Source organism: Macaca fascicularis, chromosome 15 (genome assembly GCF_037993035.2).
Source record: "Macaca fascicularis isolate 582-1 chromosome 15, T2T-MFA8v1.1".
Taxonomy (NCBI): Eukaryota; Metazoa; Chordata; class Mammalia; order Primates; family Cercopithecidae; genus Macaca; species Macaca fascicularis.
The window spans coordinates 102,743,590-102,766,498 of NC_088389.1; the positions used below are offsets into that span (position 1 = coordinate 102,743,590).

The 22,909-nt window shown below is 42.3% G+C and overlaps 1 protein-coding gene across 1 annotated transcript; it reads right to left on the bottom strand.

Annotated features, from left to right (window-relative positions):
• Positions 1-4,992: 4,992 nt before the first annotated feature.
• C15H9orf57 (chromosome 15 C9orf57 homolog) lies at positions 4,993-22,536 on the bottom strand. The gene is made up of 5 exons (XM_045372812.2): positions 22,525-22,536; positions 22,319-22,418; positions 17,318-17,440; positions 9,538-9,660; positions 4,993-5,462 (listed from the first exon to the last, which is right to left on the bottom strand). Exons 1-5 carry the CDS (start codon positions 22,534-22,536, stop codon positions 5,338-5,340), a joined length of 483 nt encoding a protein of 160 aa, XP_045228747.2. The 3' UTR covers positions 4,993-5,337.
• Between the last annotated feature and the right edge of the window lie 373 nt (positions 22,537-22,909).

The window sequence follows — 22,909 nt, forward strand, 5'->3', positions numbered from 1 at the left end:
TGAAACTGGTAAAACCTGAAACTGGTGATTAGCTTCCTGATGAGATCTCAGGAGCTGGGTGAGTGGGCTCTGGCATGTGCACTAAGAGGCAAAATGGTGATCTTTTTGGTATGTGACCTTCCTCTAGGAGCATTAGACTGGTAACGGACGAAGGCCTCAAGTGAGCATGTGCAAACTCCAGTACTGTGCATGTGGCCCCTTGCAAGTGTAGCAGACCCCTGACCACTGTGCATGCACACAGCTCACCCCGAGTGAAGAATAACAGGAGAAGTAATGCAAGGCCCTGGAAGTATGCCAACGTATAAAACCCCAAGTTAAAGGTCAAACCGTGCATTTAATCTCTCAAGTTACCCGCTTGGCCCTTTTCCAAGTGTACTTTACTTCTTTTCATTCCTACCCTAAATCTTTCTCTCTCTCTCTCTCTCTTTTTTTTTTTTTTTTTTTTTGAGACAGAGTCTCACTCTGTTGCCCAGGCTGGAGTGCAGTGGTGTGATCTGAGCTCATTGCAACCTCTGCCTCCCAGGCTCAAGAAATTCTCATGCCTCAACCTCCCAAGTAGCTGGGACTACAGGTGTATGCCACTGAACCCGGCTAACTTTTTAATTTTTAATAGAGGCAGAGTTTTGCCATGTTGGCCAGGCTGGTCTTGAACTCCTGGCCTCAAGTGATCCACCCACCTCTGCCTCTCAGAGCGCTGGGATTACAGGCGTGAGCTGCTGCACCCAGCCTGCCCTAAAACCTTTTCATAAACTTTCACTCCTGCTCTAAAACTTGTTTCGATCTCTCATTCTGCCTTATGACCCCCAGTCGAATTCTTTCTTCTGAGGAGGCAAGAACTGAGGTTGCTGTAGACCCATACAGATTTGCTGCTGGGAACATACTTTGGTGCCATGTTACTCGGATACGTTCTGCTGCTAACCCTGTTTTCCTCTATTTCTTAGCTCTTGTGCTTCCTTTATTTTTTATTTTTGAGATAGAGTTTCGCTCCTGTTGCCCAGGCTGGAGTGCAGTGGCATGATCTCGGCTCACTGCAACCTCCACCTCCTGGATTCAAGCAATTCTCCTGCCTCAGCCTCTCAAGTAGCTGGGATCACAGGCACGTGCCACCACACGTGGCTAATTTTTGTATTTTTAATGGAGATGGGGTTTCACCATGTTGGTCAGGCTGGTCTAGAACTCCTGACCTCAGGTGATCCACCCACCTTGGCCTCCCAAAGTGCTGGGATTACAGGCGTGAACCACCTAGCCTGGCCTCCTGTGCGTCCTTTAAAAGCCCCCATGTCTCATTTTTCAGAGGCCTGAAACATACACTGAAGAGTCAGAGTTGCAGCATCCCAGACACTGAGCTTCTTGGCCCCCCATGTGGTTCTCTCAAAGGCTGGCATTTGTGGAGGAGTGAGGATGACTGCAAGTTCCTCTCGGCCACCTGTCAGCTCTGGAAGCTTCAGATTCCTTATTAGTACAGTGGGATAGCCGGTAATGGCCATCTCAGTTGTAAAAAGTGTGCTTCTTAGAACTTCAGAAGACGTAACTGAGTGCTCGCAGGCAAATGTTACATCTCTCCTTTGCTAATAGAATCATTTCGGTCTCTTCCCTGCCACATCCTCCAGATGCCCCTAATGTATTGACTGCAGAGACATTTAAATGAATTAGGAGGCATTAACCACTGACATTTCTATTTCAGTTGCAGGAAAAATGTAATCAACAAGGAAGCCAACCTAGTATTCAGAGGATCAAGGGAGGCTCCTGGATCCACAGGCCCTTCGGGCTGATGTCTTATAAATAGATCACATTCAGGCTAATCTCATATCACGTTGTCTTTGGGTGTGAAGGACTTGAAAAAATAAACTTGTTAGCTAAATAAATCTTGAATGGATAGGGGCTTGAGTGGGAGGTGTCAGCTGAAAAGATGTGATCGCATGTCTGTAGGCCATCTGTGTGTTTCGAGGGAAATTATGACTGAGAGGTTGTGAGAATGAAAGGAAGACCATATGACACCAAGGTGCCTCTCTTGAAATTAGATCCCACAAAAAGCCAGTATGGCCTGTGTTAACTTTGCGGGAGGAGAAATGCCACACCACCCATTGCATGACCAAGCCATTTCCCGAGGCTGCGGTAACAAATGACCACGTCTAAAGAAAGTAAAGTCATTAGCTTACAGTGCTGGAGGTCAGAAATCTGAAATGTGTCAGCAGGGCTGCATTCCCACTGGAAACTCTCAGGAAACTGCGCTTCCTTGCCTTTTCCAGCTTCTAGAGGCCGCCCAAATTCTTCGGCTGTGATACCCGCCCCGCCTCTTCAAAGTCAGCAGCATAGCACCTTCAAATCTGTGACCGCTGCCTCCATAAACACATCTCCTCTTTCTTGGGCTCTCTTCCATCCTTGTGATTATGTTGGGCCTACCCAAATAAGCCAGGATAATTACCTAATCTCAGATATTTAAGTACATCCACAAACTTCCTTTTGTCAGGCTCCAGGGACTAGAATGTGGACACCTTTGGGGGACCATCATTCAGTCTACCACACCAAAGTTGTCAGTTATTTTTGTTTCCATGGTGACTGCTGGGTCAAACTGGCAGGTGGGTAAACTGCTTCTGTGATCGTCACTGCTCTGGAGGCTGGCATTTCTCCTCTGTTTTTCATCGATTATACAGAGCTGGGTGTGAAATTGACTCCATAGTCACGTGGACTGTTCTTTTTGATAAACACAAAAATGGACCCTTCTGTGTTATTTTAAAAATTTTTATTATTTTTTTTTTATTTTTTTGAGATAGAGTCTCACTCTGTCGCTGAGGCTGGAGTGCAGTGGCACGATCTCGGCTCACTGCAAGCTCCACCTCCTGGGTTCAGGCCATTCTCCTGCCTCAGCCTCCTGAGTAGCTGGGACCACAGGCACGTGCCACCACGCCTGGCTATTTTTTTGTGTGTTTTTAGTAGAGACGGGGTTTCACCATGTTAGCCAGGATGGTCTCGATCTCCTGACCTCGTGATCTGCCCGCCTCGGCCTCCCAAAGTGCTGGGATTACAGGCATGAGCCCCCACGCCCCAGTGACCCTTCTGGCCTTAAAGTTTGAAACATTTGTTTTATCTGAGTTCCTTCCTCAGGAAAGGACCTTCAGACCTCTGAAAAAGGGTATCAAAGAACTGAAACTCACCAGATCACCAGGGTCCTGACAATGAGATGCCAGACCCCTCATTCATCATGACTGCTTATTTGCCCCTCCCTAGTTCCTGTTTTCTTACACGTCGTTACATTTCTTCCCTGCTATGTAAACCTTTCGTTTTAGTGGGTCAGGGAGATGGGTTTGAGACTGAGCTCTCATCTCCTCAGCTGCAGCACCCTGGTAAAGCCTTCTTCCTTGGCAATACTCGTCTCAGTGATTGGCTTTCTGTGTGTCCAGCAGCAGAACCTGGACCAAACATGGTGTTTTGGTAACAGGTGCACAATGGTCATTTAATCAGGACGTATCTTGGGCTGTGTTCAGCATCAAGTCTTATTTTTAATATAAGAAAACCAGAAAAAGGTCTTACTTGATGTTGAGTCATAAAATGTTAGAATTTGAGGAAATGTGAGAGATGGTGTGATCCAACAATGAGGTGTAGAGAGGCCGGCGGGACTTGCCGAGGTTAGCAGCTATAGTACTTAGTGAACCAAAAAGGTAGCACCTGCTCCCTAGTTCTCTCAATACATCACCTGGATTGTGAATTAGGCTTGGGAAGCACTCTGGAGTTCGTGATGGAGTAAGTGATCTTGTCATTCCCCACCACCGTGATATTGAGTAAATAAGGTAACATTAAAAAAAAAAAAAAGCCCAGCACAGTAGCTCATGCCTGTGACCCCAGCACTTTGGGAGGCCAAGGTGGGTGGATTGCCTGAGCCCAGGAGTTTAAGACCAGCCTGAACAACATGATGAAACCCTATCTCTACAAAAAATGCAAAAACTAGTGGGGGCATGGTTGTGCACACCTGTAGTCCCAGCTACTCGGGAGGCTGAGGTGCGAGGATCACTTGAGCCTTGAGAGCTTGAGGCTGCAGTGAGCTGTGATCGCACCACTACACTCCAGCTTGGGTGACAGAGCAAGACCCAATCTCAAAAAATAAGATTAAATAAAAAACCTAAGAGAAAGAAAAGTTAAATTTTCGTGAAATTCGCTGATCTAAGGTATCCACTCTTCATCAATGTGGCTATGGCAAAATATGACAGAATAAGGGGAACAGGATTTCAGTCTCAGGATGGAGACTTTTCTTCTCTTAGTCTCAGAGATATGGTCTAAGGAATATAGTTGAAACAGGCCTGAAGGGAAAAAATCTAGCTTTCTTGGACTTAAAACAAAATGCTTGTTTTTGTTCCAAGTTTACAGAGAAGCATTTGTTGAGGGCTCACTATGTGAATGTGGTCCTAAGTCCCGAGAAAAAGACAGACAAGATTTTGACATTTATTATTTATTTTTTGAATTTTCAAACTTCTGAAAATACAGAGAAAGAGAGTTTTAAATGAAATTGTAAAATGCAGTACTCTTCCTGCTGCCAAAGTAGGGCATTGTAATAGAAGATGTAATGATCACAAAATGTGAAATGTAGTTCAAAGCACGTCCCTACTCCTTTTAAATTCCCTGTGGTTGGGAACTTACTGCTCTGCTGACCTTGAACGGCTTAATCTGCCAGAATTGAACAAGCCAAAGCATTTAGGCATGGTTAGGTGTGGAAAATTCAAAATTTGTATAAACTCTGAGGGAGATGGAAGAAATAAGGGCCAGCCCTACCGTAACCTGCCTCAGCCCTTTCCTGTTTGGGTTCATACTTTCCTCAGAGGCCTGGTTTGCTGATTTATGGCTTATTTTTTTTTTTCCTATAGTATATGTTAAATCAGTTTCTTCTATACCATAAACCACCCCAAAGGAGCAAGGCAGTTTGCTTTGGAAACCAAATGAATATTCTCAGGTCACTTGCCGTGTTGTGAAACATTTGTAACCATATTTTGTAGGATTTTATATGAGGAAATAAAAGTAGTTAGAGGAGACGTGTGCGTAGTTTGACTTGGAGAATCATTAACATTTTCACTTCTTTGTAGCCTTGTGGTAGATAGGTAAATTAAGCAGAAGGAGGAGAGGAGAGAAATGGTGTTGAAAGGGATATTTCTCAGATGAGTTGGAGGTGGTGGGGGAGGCATCGGGAATACTGAAAACCAAAGTCAATTTCAGACCAAAATTCCTTCCATCTACAAGGGTCTGAGGTTTCTGAAGCGGGCTAATTGACAGTAGCCATCATTTTGTGATAGCCAGGTCAGGCTTCGAGACTGATTGATCTGCCAAGCATTTTAGATATGGGCCACTGACTCAGAAATTACACAAAGGACGACGGCAGCAGTGAGTAGATACAAGTTCACGCCGTTTGATAGTTCTCTTGAAGCACTCTGTTATGTTCTTTGTGCAGCCTTTAACTGAATACCATTCAATGCCACCTGACAGAAAGAAAAGAGGTAAGGAAATTTCTTGGGAGGTGCAACCTATGTGGCCTCAGATGCTGCAGATAACTATTAGGTTAAAAAGAATACTAAGCAAAAACTTTAGTTTTATCAAGATACGAATCTAGCATGTCCACCATTAAGAATGGTTCATTTCATTATTTTACCTTTAAGAGCTCCAGACTATTGTAGTTGGGTACATTGCATACACAAGCTTTGAAACCGTAAAACAAAAAAGCTCTCAAATTCAGATTATAAAAGCCATGCAATTGCCATTGACTATGTAGAATTTCTGAAGTGCTAGCTGTTTTGAAGCTTCCTGATAATCATCCCTCAGTTTTACCCAGGTCGTTGAGTTTTTCAAAGGGCTGAATGTACAGAAGCATCCTTTAGATGTGTTAAGTGCCTCTCAGAAATGGAGGCGTATGTATAACCTCACTTAATTCCTTCCCCGATTAAAGAAGTAATGCATGTTCACTGTAGAAAATACAAAAAATGCACACAAGTACAAAATAAGTGACAGTAACATCCTGTAAGTCTACCACCCCAGCTTCAGTTGTAGGTAGGAGGACAAAAGGAGCAATTCCCCAAAGCAAAACGTGATGATTGGAAACTTGGACAAAACAGTGGTTTCTCAGCTGGGGATGATTTTGCTCTCCCTTTCCCAGGACATCAGGTAATACCCAGAGACATTGTTATTATCAGAACTGGTAGGGGCGGCAGGGTGGGGTCGCAGGTGCTCTTGGCATCTAGTGGGTAGAAGCTACGATGCTGCTGTGCATCCTACAGTACCACTGCAAAGAATTCACCTGCCCAAAATGTCAATAGTGCAAAAGTTGAGAAACCCTATTGATAAAACTATCAAAAGCATGAAGTTCAGTTGTTTGTTTTGCATCAGTGTAAATGGCAAAATTCCCAAATGAGGAAACTGCTCTTCCCAACATTGTAGTCATTCCAGGCCTTCGACCCATCAAGAACTATTGTTAGGCCGGGCGCGGTGGCTCACGCCTGTAATCCCAGCACTTTGGGAGGCCGAGGCGGGCGGATCACGAGGTCAGGAGATCGAGACCATCCTGGCTAACACGGTGAAACCCCGTCTCTACTAAAAATACAAAAAACTAGCTGGGCGTGGTGGCAGCGCCTGTAGTCCCAGCTACTCGGGAGGCTGAGGCAGGAGAATGGCGTGAACCCGGGAGGCGGAGCTTGCAGTGAGCTGAGATCGCGCCACTGCACTCCAGCCTGGGCGACAGAGCGAGACTCCGTCTCAAAAAAAAAAAAAAAAAAAAAAAAAAAAAAGAACTATTGTTAATATTTTGTTGAATAAGCTTCCAGGCTCTTTCTTATACATAGAGTATTTTAATCCTAATTCTGGTGTCCGTCTGGCTAGATGACTCTGGCCACATTCAGGAAGAGAAGAGCCAACATCTCATGCGCCCAGGGGGTCTGGATATCTTTCCCATTCCATGAAGAACGGGCTGTGACTAGCAGACAGGAGAACTGACCTTAGAGAGGGGACCTAGACTAGAAAGACTGAACAGAACTCAAGTAACCCTCTTAATACCAAAACACCTTGCGATGTGACCCATGACTCTTATCCTCTCTCCAAACTAACTTTGATCGCCTCTAATTTTTGTTCTTTCCTTCCAATTCCACAGAAAAATTGTTTTGTGGATTTTTATTCATCGGTGGTATACTGACCGTACTTATTGGCAACTGAATGTTTTCCCACTCAATATGTGTTAGAGATTCCTCCATGTTAACAAAGGGATCTAGTTCATTCTGGGTGTTGCATAGCACTCAAAGGCCTGCATATAACACAGTTTAATGAATAGTTCCCTGTAGATGAACATTTAGGTCATTTCTTTCTTTTTCTTTTTTTTTTTTTTTTCAGATGGCGTTCTCTTTTGTTGCCCAGGCTGGAGTGCAATGGCACCATCTTGGCTCACCGCAACCTCCGCCTCCCGTGTTCAAGTGATTCTCCTGCCTAAGCTCCCCGGGTAGCTGGGATTACAGCCACCACACCTGGCTAATTTTGTATTTTTAGTAGAGATGGGATTTCTCCATGTTGGTCAGACTGGTCTCGAACTCCCCACTTCAGGTGATGTGCCTGCCTCGGCCTCCCAAAGTGCTGGGATTACAGGCATGAGCCACCGCGCCTACACCGTTTAGGTCATTTATATTACTTTACTATTAAACATAATGCTGCAATGATAACCTTGATACATGTGTTAAATATAAATATTTTTCTGCAGTAGATACCAAGAAATAGAATTGCTTTATCGAAGGCTGTGTTTATTTAAAATTTTAATGGAAATTCACAAATTGTCTAAAAAGATGCTGAACCAATCTAAGCTGTCATTGAAAATGCATGAGCATTCCCATTTCCCATACTGTCACTAACTCCTGATATAATAAAACTTTCATATCTTTTACCAATCTGATGGGTTAAAAATATTATATTGTTTTCATAATTTGCATTTCCTTGATTTTTACTAACAAGGTTGAGCAGGCTTTTATATTTGTAGGTTACTTATATTTATTCTTATGGGAATTGCCTTCATACTTCCTTTAATAAGGTATTTACTCTTGATTGTTGGGCTTTTTAAAATTGTTTTTGAAGTTTTTTATTCTGGATAAATATTAATTTTTTTCCCTGTTATCTATATTTCTTATATGTTTACCCAGTTAATTCCTTATCTTTTACATTTTGGAATTATCACACATTTTATAAATGTTAAAATCTTCATATATTCAAATGTATTCATTATTTCCTTTACAACTTTGGGGTTTAGGATTTTTTTTTTCTTTTTTTGACAGTGTCTTACTCTGTCACCCAGGCTGGAGTGCAGTGGTTCAATCTTGGCTCACTGTAACCTCTGCCTCCTGGGCTCAAGCAAGTTTCCTGCCTCAGCCTCCATGCTGAGTAACCGGGAAAACAGGTGCGAGCCACCATGCCCGACTAATTTTTTTTTTTTTTTTTTGTAGAGACAAGGCTTCTCCATGTTGCCCAGGTTGGTCTTGAACTCCTGAGGTCAAGCAGTCCACCCACCTCTGCCTTCTAAAGTGCTAGGATTATAGGCATGAGTCACTGTGCCGGGTCTGGATTTTGGATGTTAAAGAGCCTCCCTCCCTCCCTCCCTCCCCGCTCCCTCCCTCCCTCCCCGCTCCCTCCCTCCCTCCCCGCTCCCTCCCTCCCTCCCTCCCTCCCTTCCTCCCTCCTTCACTCCCCCCTCCCTTCCTTTCTTCCTTCCTTCCTTCCTTCCTTCCTCTTTCTCTCTTTCTCTTCCTTCCTCTTTCTTTCTTTCTTTCTTTCTTTCTTTCTTTCTTTCTTTCTTTCTTTCTTTCTTTCTTTCTTTCTTTCTTTCTTTCTCTCTCTCTCTCTCTCTCTCTCTCTCTCTTTCTCTCTCTCTCTCTCTCTCTCTCTTTTTTTTTTTTTTTTCCAGGACATAGTCTCACTCCATTGTTCAGGCTAGAGTTCTGTGGCGTGATCACAGCTCACTGTGGCTTCAAAGTCCTGGGCTCAGGTGATCCTCCCACCTAGCCTCCCCGGTAGCTGGGACTGCTACAGGTGTGCGCTACCATACCTAGCTAACCTCCTTTCTTTCAAACTTAAAATCTTTCCCAGTATTTTCTTCTGATGTTTCATCATTTGGATTTTTATGTTTTAGAGAAGGCCAGCTTCATGGGCATGCAACTGGTGCACAGGGCCCAAGTTTAGAAGGGCTCTGAAAATTGTGTATTACTTTTTTGTGAGGACGTGAGTGGTGTGAATGAGACAGTATGTAGATTATTAGGAATGTGTGCTCTGGAGTCAAAGTACTCACATTTGAATCTTGTCTATAAGACTCATTAGCTGTGTAACCGTGCAAATTACTTAATCGTTCATGTCTGAGATTTCTCATCTTTAAAATGGGGATAGTGACAAGATCCATCCAGCTCTTTTCATTGTTTTGTTGGTGTAATGTAGCCCTGGTAAAGACCTTAGTGTAGCATCTGGCATATGAAAGTTTGTTGTGATAAGCATTTTCCCTGTACTTATTTTAATTAAAATTTTTAAAGTGTCAAAACTTACCTTTAATGTGGACCACTTTTTTACAGTACTGAGCAGGTTTTGCCTGGCAGGTTCCCAAGTCTAAAAGACATCCATGGAAGGGGATTGCAAGATTGCATGCTCTGCAAATCACACCTCCAACATCTCCAAGTATAGGGGCAGAAAAATAAGGAGAAAGTAGTGATAGATATGAGAGAGAAAAAGAGGAAGGAAGAGAAATCAAAACAATAATGATTTCTGACTTTATATATGTGTGTGTGTGTATACATATATATATATATATATTTTTTTTTTTTTTTTTTTTTTTGAGACAGGGTTGTACTCCTGTTACCCAGGCTGGAGTGCAGTAGCGCAATCTCGGCTCACTGCAACCTCCGCTTCCCAGGCTCAAGTGAGTGATCCTCCCACTTCAGCCTCTCAGGTAACTGGGACTACAGGCACACACCCACCATGTCCAGCTTTTTGTATGTTTAGTGGGGAGACGGGGTTTTGCTATGTTGCCCAGGCTGGTCCCTCTGCTTCAGCCTTCCAAAGTGCTGGGATTACAGGTGTGGGCCATTGTGCCCCAGGAAGTAAGCAATACTTTAAAAATTCTAAAACCTTACGTAAATTATTATTATTATTATTTTTGAGATGGAATTTCACTCTTGTTGCCCAGGCTAGAGAGCAATGGCGTGATCTCGGCTCACTGCAACCTCCACCTCCCGGGTTCAAGCGATTCTCCTGCCTCAACCTCCCGAGTAGCTGGGATTACAGGCGCGTGCCACCACGCCCAGCTAATTTTTTGTATTTTTAGTAGAGACGGGGTTTCACCATATTGGTCAGGCTGGTCTCAAACTCCTACCTCAGGTGATCTACCCGCCTCGGACTCCCAAAGTGCTGGGGTTACAGGTGTGAGCCACCACACCAGGCTGAAATTATTTTTTATTTTGAGAATTTAATGAGGGAAATTTCGAAGCATATACTATATTTATGAATTGGAAGCACCTTGAACTGTAGTAATCAGACAGGAGCCCATGTGGTCTAAACAACTCAGCTGGTTAAAATTCATTCAGTTCCTCAGTGCTTAATTAAATCACACCAAATTTATTTTACCAGAAAATTTAATTTCAGCTACATATTCACTGTTAGGGCTTAATTTCAGTGCCTAAGGTAGCACATTATATGTAGTCAGTTCTTCATGAATATTTATTGCTTCATTAATGTTTACATATTGGTTATCTTCCACACTCAAACTCAGTGGCTCGAAAATGTTATTCATTTTGTTTATGCAGAAATAGCCCAGAGATTCTTGAACTGGTCAATATTGATAAGGTTGGAAGACATTATCTAGAAGATTGTTTTCCAAATGCTACTGTGCATCAGATTTATTTAAGCAGATTAAATAAACACACAGATTCCCAGAGCCCCCCAAAACCTGAATTAGAATCTATGAAAGGTGGGGCTTGATAATTTGTATTTTAGATATGGAGAAATAGCTGAGGGGCTATGATTTAGCTCTCAACATCTAGACCAATGCTTGTGAATCTATGATTCTTCCAATTCAGGGATCTTTCTTTTTTTAGAGACAGAGTCTCACTCTTTTGCCCAGGCTGGAGTGCAGTGGTGCGATCTCGTTCGTCTCACTGCAACCTCTGTTCAAGCAATTCTCCTGCCTCAGCTTCCCGAGTAGCTGGGACTACAGGCACCTGCCACCACGCCCAGCTAATTTTTTGTATTTTAGTAGAAATGGGGTCTCACTGTGTTGCCCAGGCTGGTCTCGAACTCCTGAGCTCAGGCAATCCACCCACCTCAGCCTCCTAAAGTGTTAGGATTACAAGCGTGAGCCATTGCGCCTGGCCTTAGGGATCTTTCTTTCAGAAGCAGGGAGCTTTGGCCAGTGATAGAGAACTGATCACCATTAAAAACAGCTCAGATTGTTAAAAGATTCTTTTGAAATTGAGCCAGAATTTCTCTGAGTGCTCACAGTTTCCATCTTCCACTATATAATGACCACTGCCGTGTCACTCCTGTTCACTGATGGCCCCAAAGAAGGATTTACCAGATGTTTTCTGCAATGTGTTTTATATCTCCCTCTGCCATGTTGGGAGATAGAGGAGAACATTTTTAATAGAAAACAGTCTGGCTGATGAGGCTAATTAACCTTTGTTGATGATTTTCCCCAGGCTCAACCTCATCTAAAGACATTTGGAAAATTTCACATTGGTTCTGCCACTAAGCATGACAGACTTTCCATTCAAAATCAATGATCAATCAACATTTTTTTTTTTTTTTTGAGACGGAGTCTTGCTCTGTCGCCCAGGCTGGAGTGCAGTGGCCGGATCTCAGCTCACTGCAAGCTCCGCCTCCCGAGTTCACGCCATTCTCCTGCCTCAGCCTCCCAAGTAGCTGGGACTACAGGCGCCCGCCACCTCACCCGGCTAGTTTTCTGTATTTTTTTAGTAGAGACGGGGTTTCACTGTGTTATCTAGGATGGTCTCGATCTCCTGACCTCGTGATCCACCCGTCTCGGCCTCCCAAAGTGATGGGATTACAGGCTTGAGCCACCGCGCCCGGCCTTTTTTTTTTGAAACAGAGTTTTGCTCTTGTTGCCCAGGCTGGAGTACAATGGCATGATCTTGGCTCACTGCAACCTGTGCCTCCCGGGTTCAAACAATTCTCCTGCCTCAGCCTCCCGAGTAGCTAGGATTACAGGCATGCACCACCATGCCCAGCTAATTTTGTATTTTTAGTAGAGATGGGGTTTCTCCACGTTGGTCAGGCTGGTCTTGAACTCCCGACCTCAGATCTGATCCACCTGCCTCGGCCTCCCAAAGTGCTGGGATTACAGGCATGAGCCACTGCTCCTGGCCAATCAATAAACATTTTTAAAGAATGGAGCTTATACATAACAAGGACTCTACTAAGCCATTTACATTCATAAGCCCAATTATTTCCCAAAGTATACATTTCAGGTAGGTATTATAGATGTCTGCATTTCACATAAAAGAAAACTTGGGCTTTAATACCTTGGGTAAGTGGGAGAGAGAGTGAAAAATAGTCTGTTGGAATCTAAGTCCCTATTCTCAGCAAGCACACTACCTCCTTGGAGCTCCCTACCTTTTGCATATCCCAAACTTTCTGGTCACCCTCTTCATACTGGAGGTCTTGGCTCTTCTTGGATCAGGATCAATTGCCTGCCTGGAATACTAGGCTTGCTGTTTCTTCAGGTCATCCTGGAGTAAGTTTTCCTCCTGAATTTATGATCACTCAATCTCACAACTTGCCCTTAGATACTCATCACGTTACTCAGACTTTTGGTGCAAGAGGCCCCCTGAGGCGGAGAGCTCATGTGATATCGGATCAGTGTCCTTCTTGCCCAAGGCCCCTGGACTGTTTTCCTTGGTGAGATCTGTTGCAGTTTCTCTCTCCTCCTCTCAGACGGTCTCTCTTTCTGATTCCACACCCAACAACCATAGCCTTCTCCTTCCTGAAACCTTGACCCTGACATGCTTCACTATGGCTGAAGATGATGCCTTAACTTCTAGGCCTTTTTGCTGTCATTGTTCAGTTTTCTGTTTACTTACAAATATGTTCCTGGATCCCATTTTCTTTCTTCCAGTCTCTTTTGGTTTGAACATTTACTGTTGATTTTATTAACATATCTACTACATAATATATTCCAATTTGGCAACTAAGTTTAATGCTTCAGGTTAAATGTAAAATGAATATTTCCTTAAGTGTTTAATTCTGAAGTGTGCTATTCTCTTTATTACTTTATTAGCTGACAAAGATCTATTATATACATAATTATTTAAATGCATACTGTAATTCATATATATGTGTGTGTGTGTGTGTGTATATATGTTGAGGGGGTGGTGGGGAGGAGATGGAGCCTCACTCTGTTGCCCAGGCTGGACTACAGTGGCGCAATTTCTGCTCTCTGAAACCTCTGCCTCATGGATTCAAGAGATTCTCCTGTCTCAGCCTCCTGAGTAGCCAGGATTACAGGCACATGCCACCATTCCTGGCTAATTTTTGTATTTTTTAGTAGAGATGGGGTTTCACCATGTTGGCCAGGCTGGTCTTGAACTCCTGACCTCAGGTGATCCACTCCCCTTGGCCCTCCCAAAGTGTTGAGATTACAGACATGAGCCACTGCACCCGGCCTATAATTCATATATACATATATTTAAACTTATAAATCATGATGATGTGATCCTTTAAAATAACCACCCCTTACTTCATGGGCAGTCCTGCAAACCAGGTAAGTACCAACAACAAAATTTCTCTTTATGCTGAATTTTCTTCTTTTGCCCATACCTCTTTCTTGTGTCCAGCAAAATTAATGCAACCCCTGAATTATTTTCTCATGACACCCAAGACACAAGATGTTTTCTTATGATTTTTCATCTATACATATGCTTCCTTCCACATTCTTTATAGAACAGTATGAGGACTTCAAATGCAGCAGAGACCTAAGCTGTACAATTTGAATTTCTTGCTGCCCTCTCTGCAAGGGGTAATCAGAACTCTATGGTGCACTGTATTTAGTAATGAGGGTAGTGTGGGAAGCAGAGGCCAGAGACTTGTGTTCCAGATGTGGTGTGTTTAACTTGCCTAGAGTTTTCAAAAATTGTGTTAGTTGTCAACATTTAAAAATCGGGAGAGTTCTCCTAAGAATCTGAGATTCTGGCTTCTCCTGAAGAATCAGGAGATTTGGCAATCTTGGGCTCTGCTTTCTCTGTGGCAGCAAACATCTGCAGCTGCATACCAGCTGTCCTTCCTTAGAAGAGCTTTTCCTCTTGTGTAGCTAGCTGGCTTCCCTCATTTATATTAGGTAGCCAGAAACTTTATGAATGTGAGTTGGTGACCCCAGTATTTGATATCAAGTCTCCAAGTCTCAATACACATGCTCCTCCCCTTATGATGGAGTTACGTCCAGATACACTTGAAAATATCTTTTTTTTTTTTTTTTTTTTGAGACGGAGTCTCGCACTGTCGCTCAGGCTGGAGTGCAGTGATGTGATCTTGGTTCACTGCAAGCTCCGCCTCCCGGGTTCATGCCATTCTCCTGCCTCAGCCTCCCGAGTAGCTGGGACTACAGGTGCCTGCCACAATGCCGTTTTTTTTTTTTCTTTTTTTTTCTTTTTTTTTTTTTTGTATTTTTAGTAGAGATGGGGTTTCATTGTGTTAGCCAGGATGGTCTCGATCTCCTGACCTCGTGATCCGCCTGCCTTGGCCTCCCAAAGTGCTGGGATTACAGGCGTGAGCCGCCGTGCCCGGCCTTGAAAATATCTTGTCAAAAATGCATTTAATACACCTAACCTGCCAAATGTCACAGCCCACCTTAAACATGCCACTTAAATTAGTACACACTTGGGCAAAATCATCGAACAAAAAGCCTATTTTATAATAAAGTGTTGAATATCTCATTTAATTTATTGAATACTGTACTGAAAGTGAAAAGCGGAATGATTGTATAGGCACTCGAAGTATGATTTCTATTGAAGGCATATCACTTTTGCACCATCGTAAAGCTGAAAAACTGTAAGTGTGGAACCATCATAAGTCACATTGGAATTGTATTTATTGCTGGGATGCCCTGTAGATTCTTCCTACTGGTGTGGTCTCCAGACAACAGCATCAGCATCACGTGAGAGCTTGTTGGAAATGCAGAAGCTCAGGCCTCACCTCGGACCTACTGCACCAGACTCACTTTAACAAGATCCCAGGTGACTCGTACGCACGTTAAATTTGTAAAGCACTGGTGTAGAAGCCACCTTATCGTCCTCCTTCCTCTGCCACCCTCTCACTCTAAGAGACTGCTCTGTTAACTTCTGGGTGCCATGTAGAGCATCTGTGTTCATTACCATCTCACCACCTCATTGAGGGAGAATTCCCATGATGGCGCTTGCACATGTCTGTTACCATTGTGAACATCTACCTAGTTTGAAAGGCCTTAAGAATTCTCTAAAAGGAATTTGAAAACTCCCTGTTATCTCCTTATGTGGTTCCTCTCTCTATGGAGGAATGTGAGAATTGGTGGAAAAAAGCACTTATAAAAGGGAAAGCGCTAGCAGGCCCCTATCTACACTTCTTTTGTTATGATTAATTCACTTACTTTGCCCCGCTTATAAGGGCTTCTGGACCAGTTTGGTTAGTTCTAGCTTAGTGATATTAATAGCAATGTGTGGTCCGCCACCTCTCAGCTCAATTTTCTCACCTATAAAATGAGAAATAACAGCACCTAACTTAAAGAGCATGAGAATTAAATGAATTATTAATAATACTAATGAAATGTTTAGAACAGAACCTGAATATATAAGTGCTCAATAAATGTGAGCTCTTATTATTAATCGAGTGCTTACTCAGGCCATGTTATAAGCGCCCAGAGATTGAACCCAGAGGTTAGCAGGCAGTCTGTTAGAGTCAGAAGGTGGTTACCAAGAGTACGTTTAGAGGAAAGAGCAAGAGAAGGTGGCTTCTACGGCAGTACTTTTCAGATTCCCTTATTTAAGGTCACTCTCCACTGAGTCATATGGCAATTCTACAATTTCTTAATCATTTTCTTTTCTTTTAACTTATGCTTTCCTAACGACTTACCACCTAAGAGGCAGAATAAGATCACACCAGCAAAGACAATCCTTCTCATTCTGATTTCCAAGGCGAAAAGGAGATGAAAGGAAAGACACGTCCCACTGTTAAATCTTTTCTGGGGAAGCAATAAAGTTACACATTTATGTTAGCTATTTTAAAAAGGGAAAGGACTGGTTAAGTTTTATTAATTTCATTAAAACAATATAAATAAGTTTATTTTGTGAAGGAGGAAAAATAAGGTACCTGTCTTTATAAAAAATTCACCATATGGCTGGGCGCAGTGGCTCACGCTTGTAATCCCAACCCTTTGGGAGGCCAAGGTGGGTGGATCGCCTGAGGTAGGGGGTTCAAGACCAGCCGGTCCAACATGGTGAAACCCTGTCTCTACTAAAAATACAAAAATTAGCCAGGTGTGGTGGTGGATGCCTGTAATCCCAGCTACTTGGGAGGTTGAGGCACAAGAATCGCTTGAACCCAGGATGCGAAGGTTGCAGTGAGCTGAGAGCAGGCCACTGCGCTCCAGCCTGGGGAACAGAGCGAGACTGTTAGAAAAAAAAAAAAAAGAAAGTCATAAAACTTCTAGTTCCAGAACATTTTAAGTTATCTTATTACCAAATATCACCTTCTCTCTTCACTTTTTCCTCAGAATTATAATGGTTTTATACAAAAATATGAAGTGAAATAGATGGTGTTTCTAGAATAATATCCTGTTAGAAATCCTTTTAACTATTGGCCAAAAGGAAAATACACATATTCATGCTTCTTTATGAATTATTATTATTATTATTATTATTGAGATGTACTCTCACTCTGTTGCCAGACTGGAGTGCAATGGCATGATCACGGCTCACTGCAACTTTGGCCTCCCAGGTTCAAGCGATTCTCCTGCCTCAGCCTCCCAGTAGCTGGGGATTACAGGAGCGTGCCACAACACCCGGCTTATTTTTGTATTTCTAGTGGAGACGGGGTTTCACCATGTTGGCCAGGATGGTCTTGATCTCCTGACCTCGTGATCTGCCCACTGTGGCCTCCCAAAGTGCTGGGATTACAGGTGTGAGCCACCATGCCCGGCCTATGAATTATTAATAATACTTTCACTGCAAAAGACCATATTTATGAGGGAAAAGCATGTGATAGTTAATGATAGTTAATACTTATTAAAATGAAGGGAAGAAATTGTAAGATTGGGTAAAGTATAATATTTCAGTTATTTATGACCTACCTATCTTTTTCATTAAGGTACTATGGAAATTTTCCTGGGTCTGAACTTCCTTAAAAGGATGAAAACGAGTACGATTTCTGATGTGATGAAGTCTGTTACAACGGAAAGCAACACTCTGATCCACTAGATTCCAAACGGTTTAAACAGTAAAAATTGACTGAGTAAATGCAAATATTTTTTCACTTGAACACTCTGATCTGTTTGGAACTTAATTTCCTTACTCATGAAATTAATATAATAAGACTAAGTTGGTCAGTAGTTAAACTAACTGTAAATTTGGCTAAAGATTCCTATGTTCACTATGCAAAGATTAGGTAATTCAAAAATAGACAGCCTTGTGGGCATACTATCTATTTATTACGTGAAATACTTGGTCTTGATTTTTAAAAAAATACCATATAGTCTTTAAAGCAGAACTTAGTGCATTCAGAAAGCAATTTGAATTTTAAAAAAAGTTTATTTCCAAATTAATATATAGTTCCAAATTAATATACATTATTTTTGAAAAAAAATGAAAGTATTAAGAATGTTAAAATCCCCTTTGACCATGTTCCCGTCAAACCCAATGTCTCCTCCAAATGTAACCACATCATCAATGTGTTGGGTATCTTTTTTTTTTTTTTTTTTTTTTTTAAGTCATTTCCTAAAGTTTATTCAAGGGCACTTTTTCTTCTGTGCATTTTCATCATAACACTTATAACATAGGATTATGTATAGTAATACTTTCTCTTTTACTTTTGGAAAAATAATATAATACTCTTCGTATTATTCCCCCCTTATATTTCATTCAAAAATATGTTTAAAATCTTCCTATGTCAGTCTTTCAAACTTTCATTATTTTTTATTGCTATATAATATTTTCTGGTATGGATACATCATATTTATCCACTTCCTGGTTGATGAGCACAGACATTCTTTTTTTAAAAATGACGAACAATGCTGTAATGTGTGTATATGGACGTGGGCACATATGCAAATTGTTTCTCTAAGACGGATCCTGAAAATTGGGATTGCTTGTCCCAAGGCCTATCAAATTGCCCCTGAAAGTAGCTATAGAAATTTTGCCATTCACTGGCCGGGCACGGTGGCTCACGCCTGTAATCCCAGCACTTTGGGAGGCCGGGGCAGGCAGATCACGAGCTCAGGAGTTCAAGACCAGCCTGGCTAACACGGTGATACCCCCTCTCTACTAAAAATACAAAAAAATTAGCCGGCCTGTTGACCGGCGCCTGTAATCCCAGCTACTCGGGAGGCTGAGGCAGGAGAATCACTTGAAACCGGAAGGCAGACGTTGCAGTGAGCCGAGATTGCGTCACTGCCCTCCAGCCGGGGAAGCAAGAGCAAAACCCCGTCTCAAAAAAAGAGAAAATTTTCCACCCACCAGCAGAGTGTGAATACTTCCCCCCATGTCCTCATTAATATTGAATCAAAGATTTGCAAAATAATGGTTATTAATAGCGAAAAGTCTCAATTAACATTATCTTTTGCCTAGCAAGTTGCAGAGATGAAGAAATAGATGCATTATTGACAAAGGGTGTTCTCAAATACTCACTTTTAGTCGAAGGGTGGAGAAATGTAAATGAGTGTGTGTGTGTATGTGTGTGTATTAATACATGTTAGTACCTATACTCAAATATACGTACATACCTACATAATTTATATCACCCCATAGCTATAGCTTTGTAGCCTGTTCTTTTTAAAACTTAACTTCATATTTTGAGTACTTACTTTGTCATTAAATATTTTTCTTTTCTGAGACGGAGTTTCGCTCTTGTTGCCCAGGCTGGAGTGCAATGGTGCGACCTCGGCTCACCGCAACCTCTGCCTCCTGGGTTAAAGCGATTCTCCTGCCACCGCGCCCGGCCAAGAACATTATTTTTAAAGCTCCTGTAATATTCAACCATATAGAGTTACTATAATTCATTTAATCATCCCCTCATGTTTGGGGATCTTTCATTATAATTTTATTTGTGTTTCAAATTTTCTTTAGGGTCAGTTCATAGAAATGAAATTATCAGAACAAAAACATAAACCTTTTCTATAAGTTGGCCGGGTGCAGTGGCTCACGCCTGTAATCCCAGCACTTTGGGAGGCTGAGGCAGGCGGGTCACCTGAGGTCGGGAGTTCGAGACCAGCCTGACCAACATGGAGAAACCCCATCTTTACTAAAAATAAAAAATTAGCTGGGCGTGGTGGTGCATGCCTGTAATCCCAGCTACTCAGGAGGCTGAGGCAGGAGAACTGCTTGAACCCGGGAGGTAGGGGTTGCAGTGAGCTGAGGTCACGCCATTGCACTACAGCCTGGGCAATGAGAGTGAAACTCCATCTCAAAACAAAACAAAACCCTTTTATATAAGCCTTTTGATACACATTGGAAAATAGTTTTCCAGAAAGATAATAGCAATTTAGAGCTACAGTGTGGCATATTCATCTTCAAATTCATGACTAGACCATAATAACCCCTCAATTAATTCTACTTTTGCTTCCATTCCTTCTTGAGATTTTCCTCTTGTTTAAATGTCTTCATTACAAGTTTTTCTTTGGCTCTGATGTCCCACTATTAAAAATTTATTTTCTTGAATGAAGGTGACATTATCTGATTAGTCGATCAGTAAACATAATTAATGTTCATACAAATATAAAGTCGTAGGTATTAATGAGGATGATATTTTTCGTGGTATATATTATCTGTTTTTCCTTTCCTTTAGTGAAAATTGTTTTTCTGACACCTCCTAATTGATATCTGTAGGAAATAGGTTTTGGTAAAAACAAAGAAATCAATATGGAATATGGATCCCTGAAAGTGGCCACTGGTATCCTGGAGTTGTGGGTGGGCATTTTCATCTGAGATGCTCTAGCAAAGCTACCTGGATACAAAATAGTAATACTCAAGTCAATAGCAGTATTTACTGTATGATTCCATTGAATGTATGAAGTTCAAGAAAGGTGACACTTGTGTGTAGTAATTAAAGATGGAGTAGTGGTTATCTCTGAGCAGGAGGACTGACATGAGAAGGGGCATGAGAAAGCCTTCTAGGCTGATGAAAATGTCTTATATTTGATCTGGGAGGTGAGCATATGTGTTTTTGCAAATATAAAGTGTTATTGAGCTGCATGCACATCTTAGATTTGGACATTTTACAGAGTAATACCTTCAGGGGTGTATTTGTTTTCATTTCCCTCCTCTTTAGTGATAAATCAGTGGAAAAATATTGCAAGCATCTCTGTATGAGTTAGGAATTTACTGAATGGTGTTAAGCACAGGAGTGACATTATTTATTTAAAAAAAATTTATTCTCTGTCTGCTATGATCCAGACAGGCTGATTTCTTTCTTTCGTTTCTTTCCTTTCCTTTTCTTTCTCTTTTTCTTTTTCTTTCTTTCTTTCTTTTTTCTTTCTTTCTTTCTTTCTTTTTCTTTCTTTCTTCCTTTCCTTTCCTTTTCTTTCCCTTTCTTTCTTTTCTTTTCTCCTTCCTTCCTTCCCTTCCTCCCTCCCTCCCTTCCTCCTTCCTTCCTTCCTTCCTTCCTTCCTTCCTTCCTTCCTTTCTTTCTTTCTTTCTTTCTTTCTTTCTTTCTTTCTTTCTTTCTTTCTTTCTTTCTTTCTTTCTTTCTTTTCTTTCTCTCTCTCTCTCTCTCTCTCTCTCTTTCTTAGATGCAGTTTCACTCTTGTTGCCCAGGCTGTAGTGCAGTGGCATGATCTCAGCCCACCGCAACCTCTGCCTCATGGGTTTAAGCGATTCTCCTGCCTCAGCCTCCCAAGTAGCTGGGATTACAGGCATGCGCTACCATGCCTGGCTAATTTTGTATTTTTAGTAGAGACGGGGTTTCACTAGGCTGATCTCAAACTCCTGACCTCAAGTGATCTACTCACTTCAGCCTCCTAAAGTGCTGGGATTACAGGCATGAACCGCCGCGCCCAGCCGATTTCATTTTTTTTTTTTTTTTTTAAGAAAATAGTCCTGCTAGAAGAGTGAATGTTAGGTTGGCAAAGATGAAAAAGGATGCAGGGAAAAAGGTAGGTGATGCATGAAGGGATGGCAAGGAGGAAACAGGTGAGAGGAATGCTGAGGGCTCAATGTTCAACATCTTAACTCTACTGGTCTGTGTTTGAGGGAAAAACTTAGTCTTAATCTTCTCTACCTCTAGTACTCCACTTAACACCCTTTAAAGGAATGATCTTTTTATATTCTCTCTCATCAGACCGTTAGTTCCCTGAGTGAAGACATGCTATCTTGGTATCTCCAGCTTCCAACCGGGTGCTTGGCACAGAATAGGGGTTTGGTAAATGTTTTCCAAATGAATGGGATATGTTTGATGGGAAGAAGATAAGGTGAAGGAATTCCTGGGTAGTATGGAGATGAGAATCTGTGAGAAGGATAAGTGACACTGGGTGACAAGGACGGATGTGAGGTTGGATGGGGTGCCCTTGGGCTGGTGCGGGCTTTGGTTCCAAGTGGTGTTTAAGACCTGAAGGGATGAGCTGGCTTCAGTTTTTTCTAAAGATTGCTGAATTGTTTTGCTGCCTCTTAAGACGCTTCTCTTTTGGCGGTAGGAAGAAAGAATTAGCTGGTGTCTAGGATGTAACCTTCCCAGTGAAATCCTAGAATCCAAGTCAGTGAGGAGTTCAGAGTCAAATTTAAAGTTGGACAGACTGGGGCAACTTGGGAGAGTCTCTCCAGGCAAAGCAGGACACAGCTGTCTGCTTTCCTGGGTGGTCACCTTTGTGGTAACACAAAGAACCCTTGTGATCTTAACTTACTCCATCATCCTGGGCTTCAGTGTACTCATTTCTATAATGAAGGTACTGGAATATAGTATTCTGTGGTTCCACTAACTCATAAAGAAGGCAGCTCTTTCTGTTTTATTCCACCAGTTTTTAGTGAGCAGAATGAGATAGTCTAAAGTCACAGTGTAGGTAAGAACTCCTTCGTAGCAAGAAATGTCATTTTTAGTCAACAAACTTTAAGTTCTCATTCACAAGTCAGAGTGTATTTGCAGATACATGTACTGGTGCCTGTCGCAGTGGACACACAGATGCACGCATTGCAGAACACCACCAGTGAGTCACATTTTGGATACTTGCCCCAGTATTCTGGTAGATACTGTGATGACAAAACACATGAAGAACATAATTTGAATTTTGTGCTGGGGATGGTAAAAGCAGACTTCAAAAGCACTGTAATACTTATTGCAAGAGGAGCGACTTACCTGTGGAGTCATTGTCATCCTAGTCTCTGTTGATTAATCAAGAATTATATTGCTTTAAAGCTGGAAAACAGGCCGGGCGCGGTGGCTCAAGCCTGTAATCCCAGCACTTTGGGAGGCCGAGACGGGTGGATCACGAGGTCAGGAGATCGAGACCATCCTGGCTAACACGGTGAAACCCCGTCTCTACTAAAAAAAATACAAAAAACTAGCCGGGCGAGGTGGCGGGCGCCTGTAGTCCCAGCTACTCGGGAGGCTGAGGCAGGAGAATGGCGTGAACCCGGGAGGCGGAGCTTGCAGTGAGCTGAGATCCGGCCACTGCACTCCAGCCTGGGCGACAGAGCGAGACTCCGTCTCAAAAAAAAAAAAAAAAAAAAAGCTGGAAAAC

Excerpts from the sequence above, each read along its gene's own strand:
- C15H9orf57 (XM_045372812.2), bottom strand. Across the intron at positions 9,661-17,317 it reads TACCTTAATGAAAAAGATAG|ATGTTGGAGGTGTGATTTGC; the intron begins GTAGGTCATAAA and ends CTATACTTGGAG. Across the intron at positions 5,463-9,537 it reads AAAAGTGGTCCACATTAAAG|GTGGCATTGAATGGTATTCA; the intron begins GTAAGTTTTGAC and ends TCTTTCTGTCAG.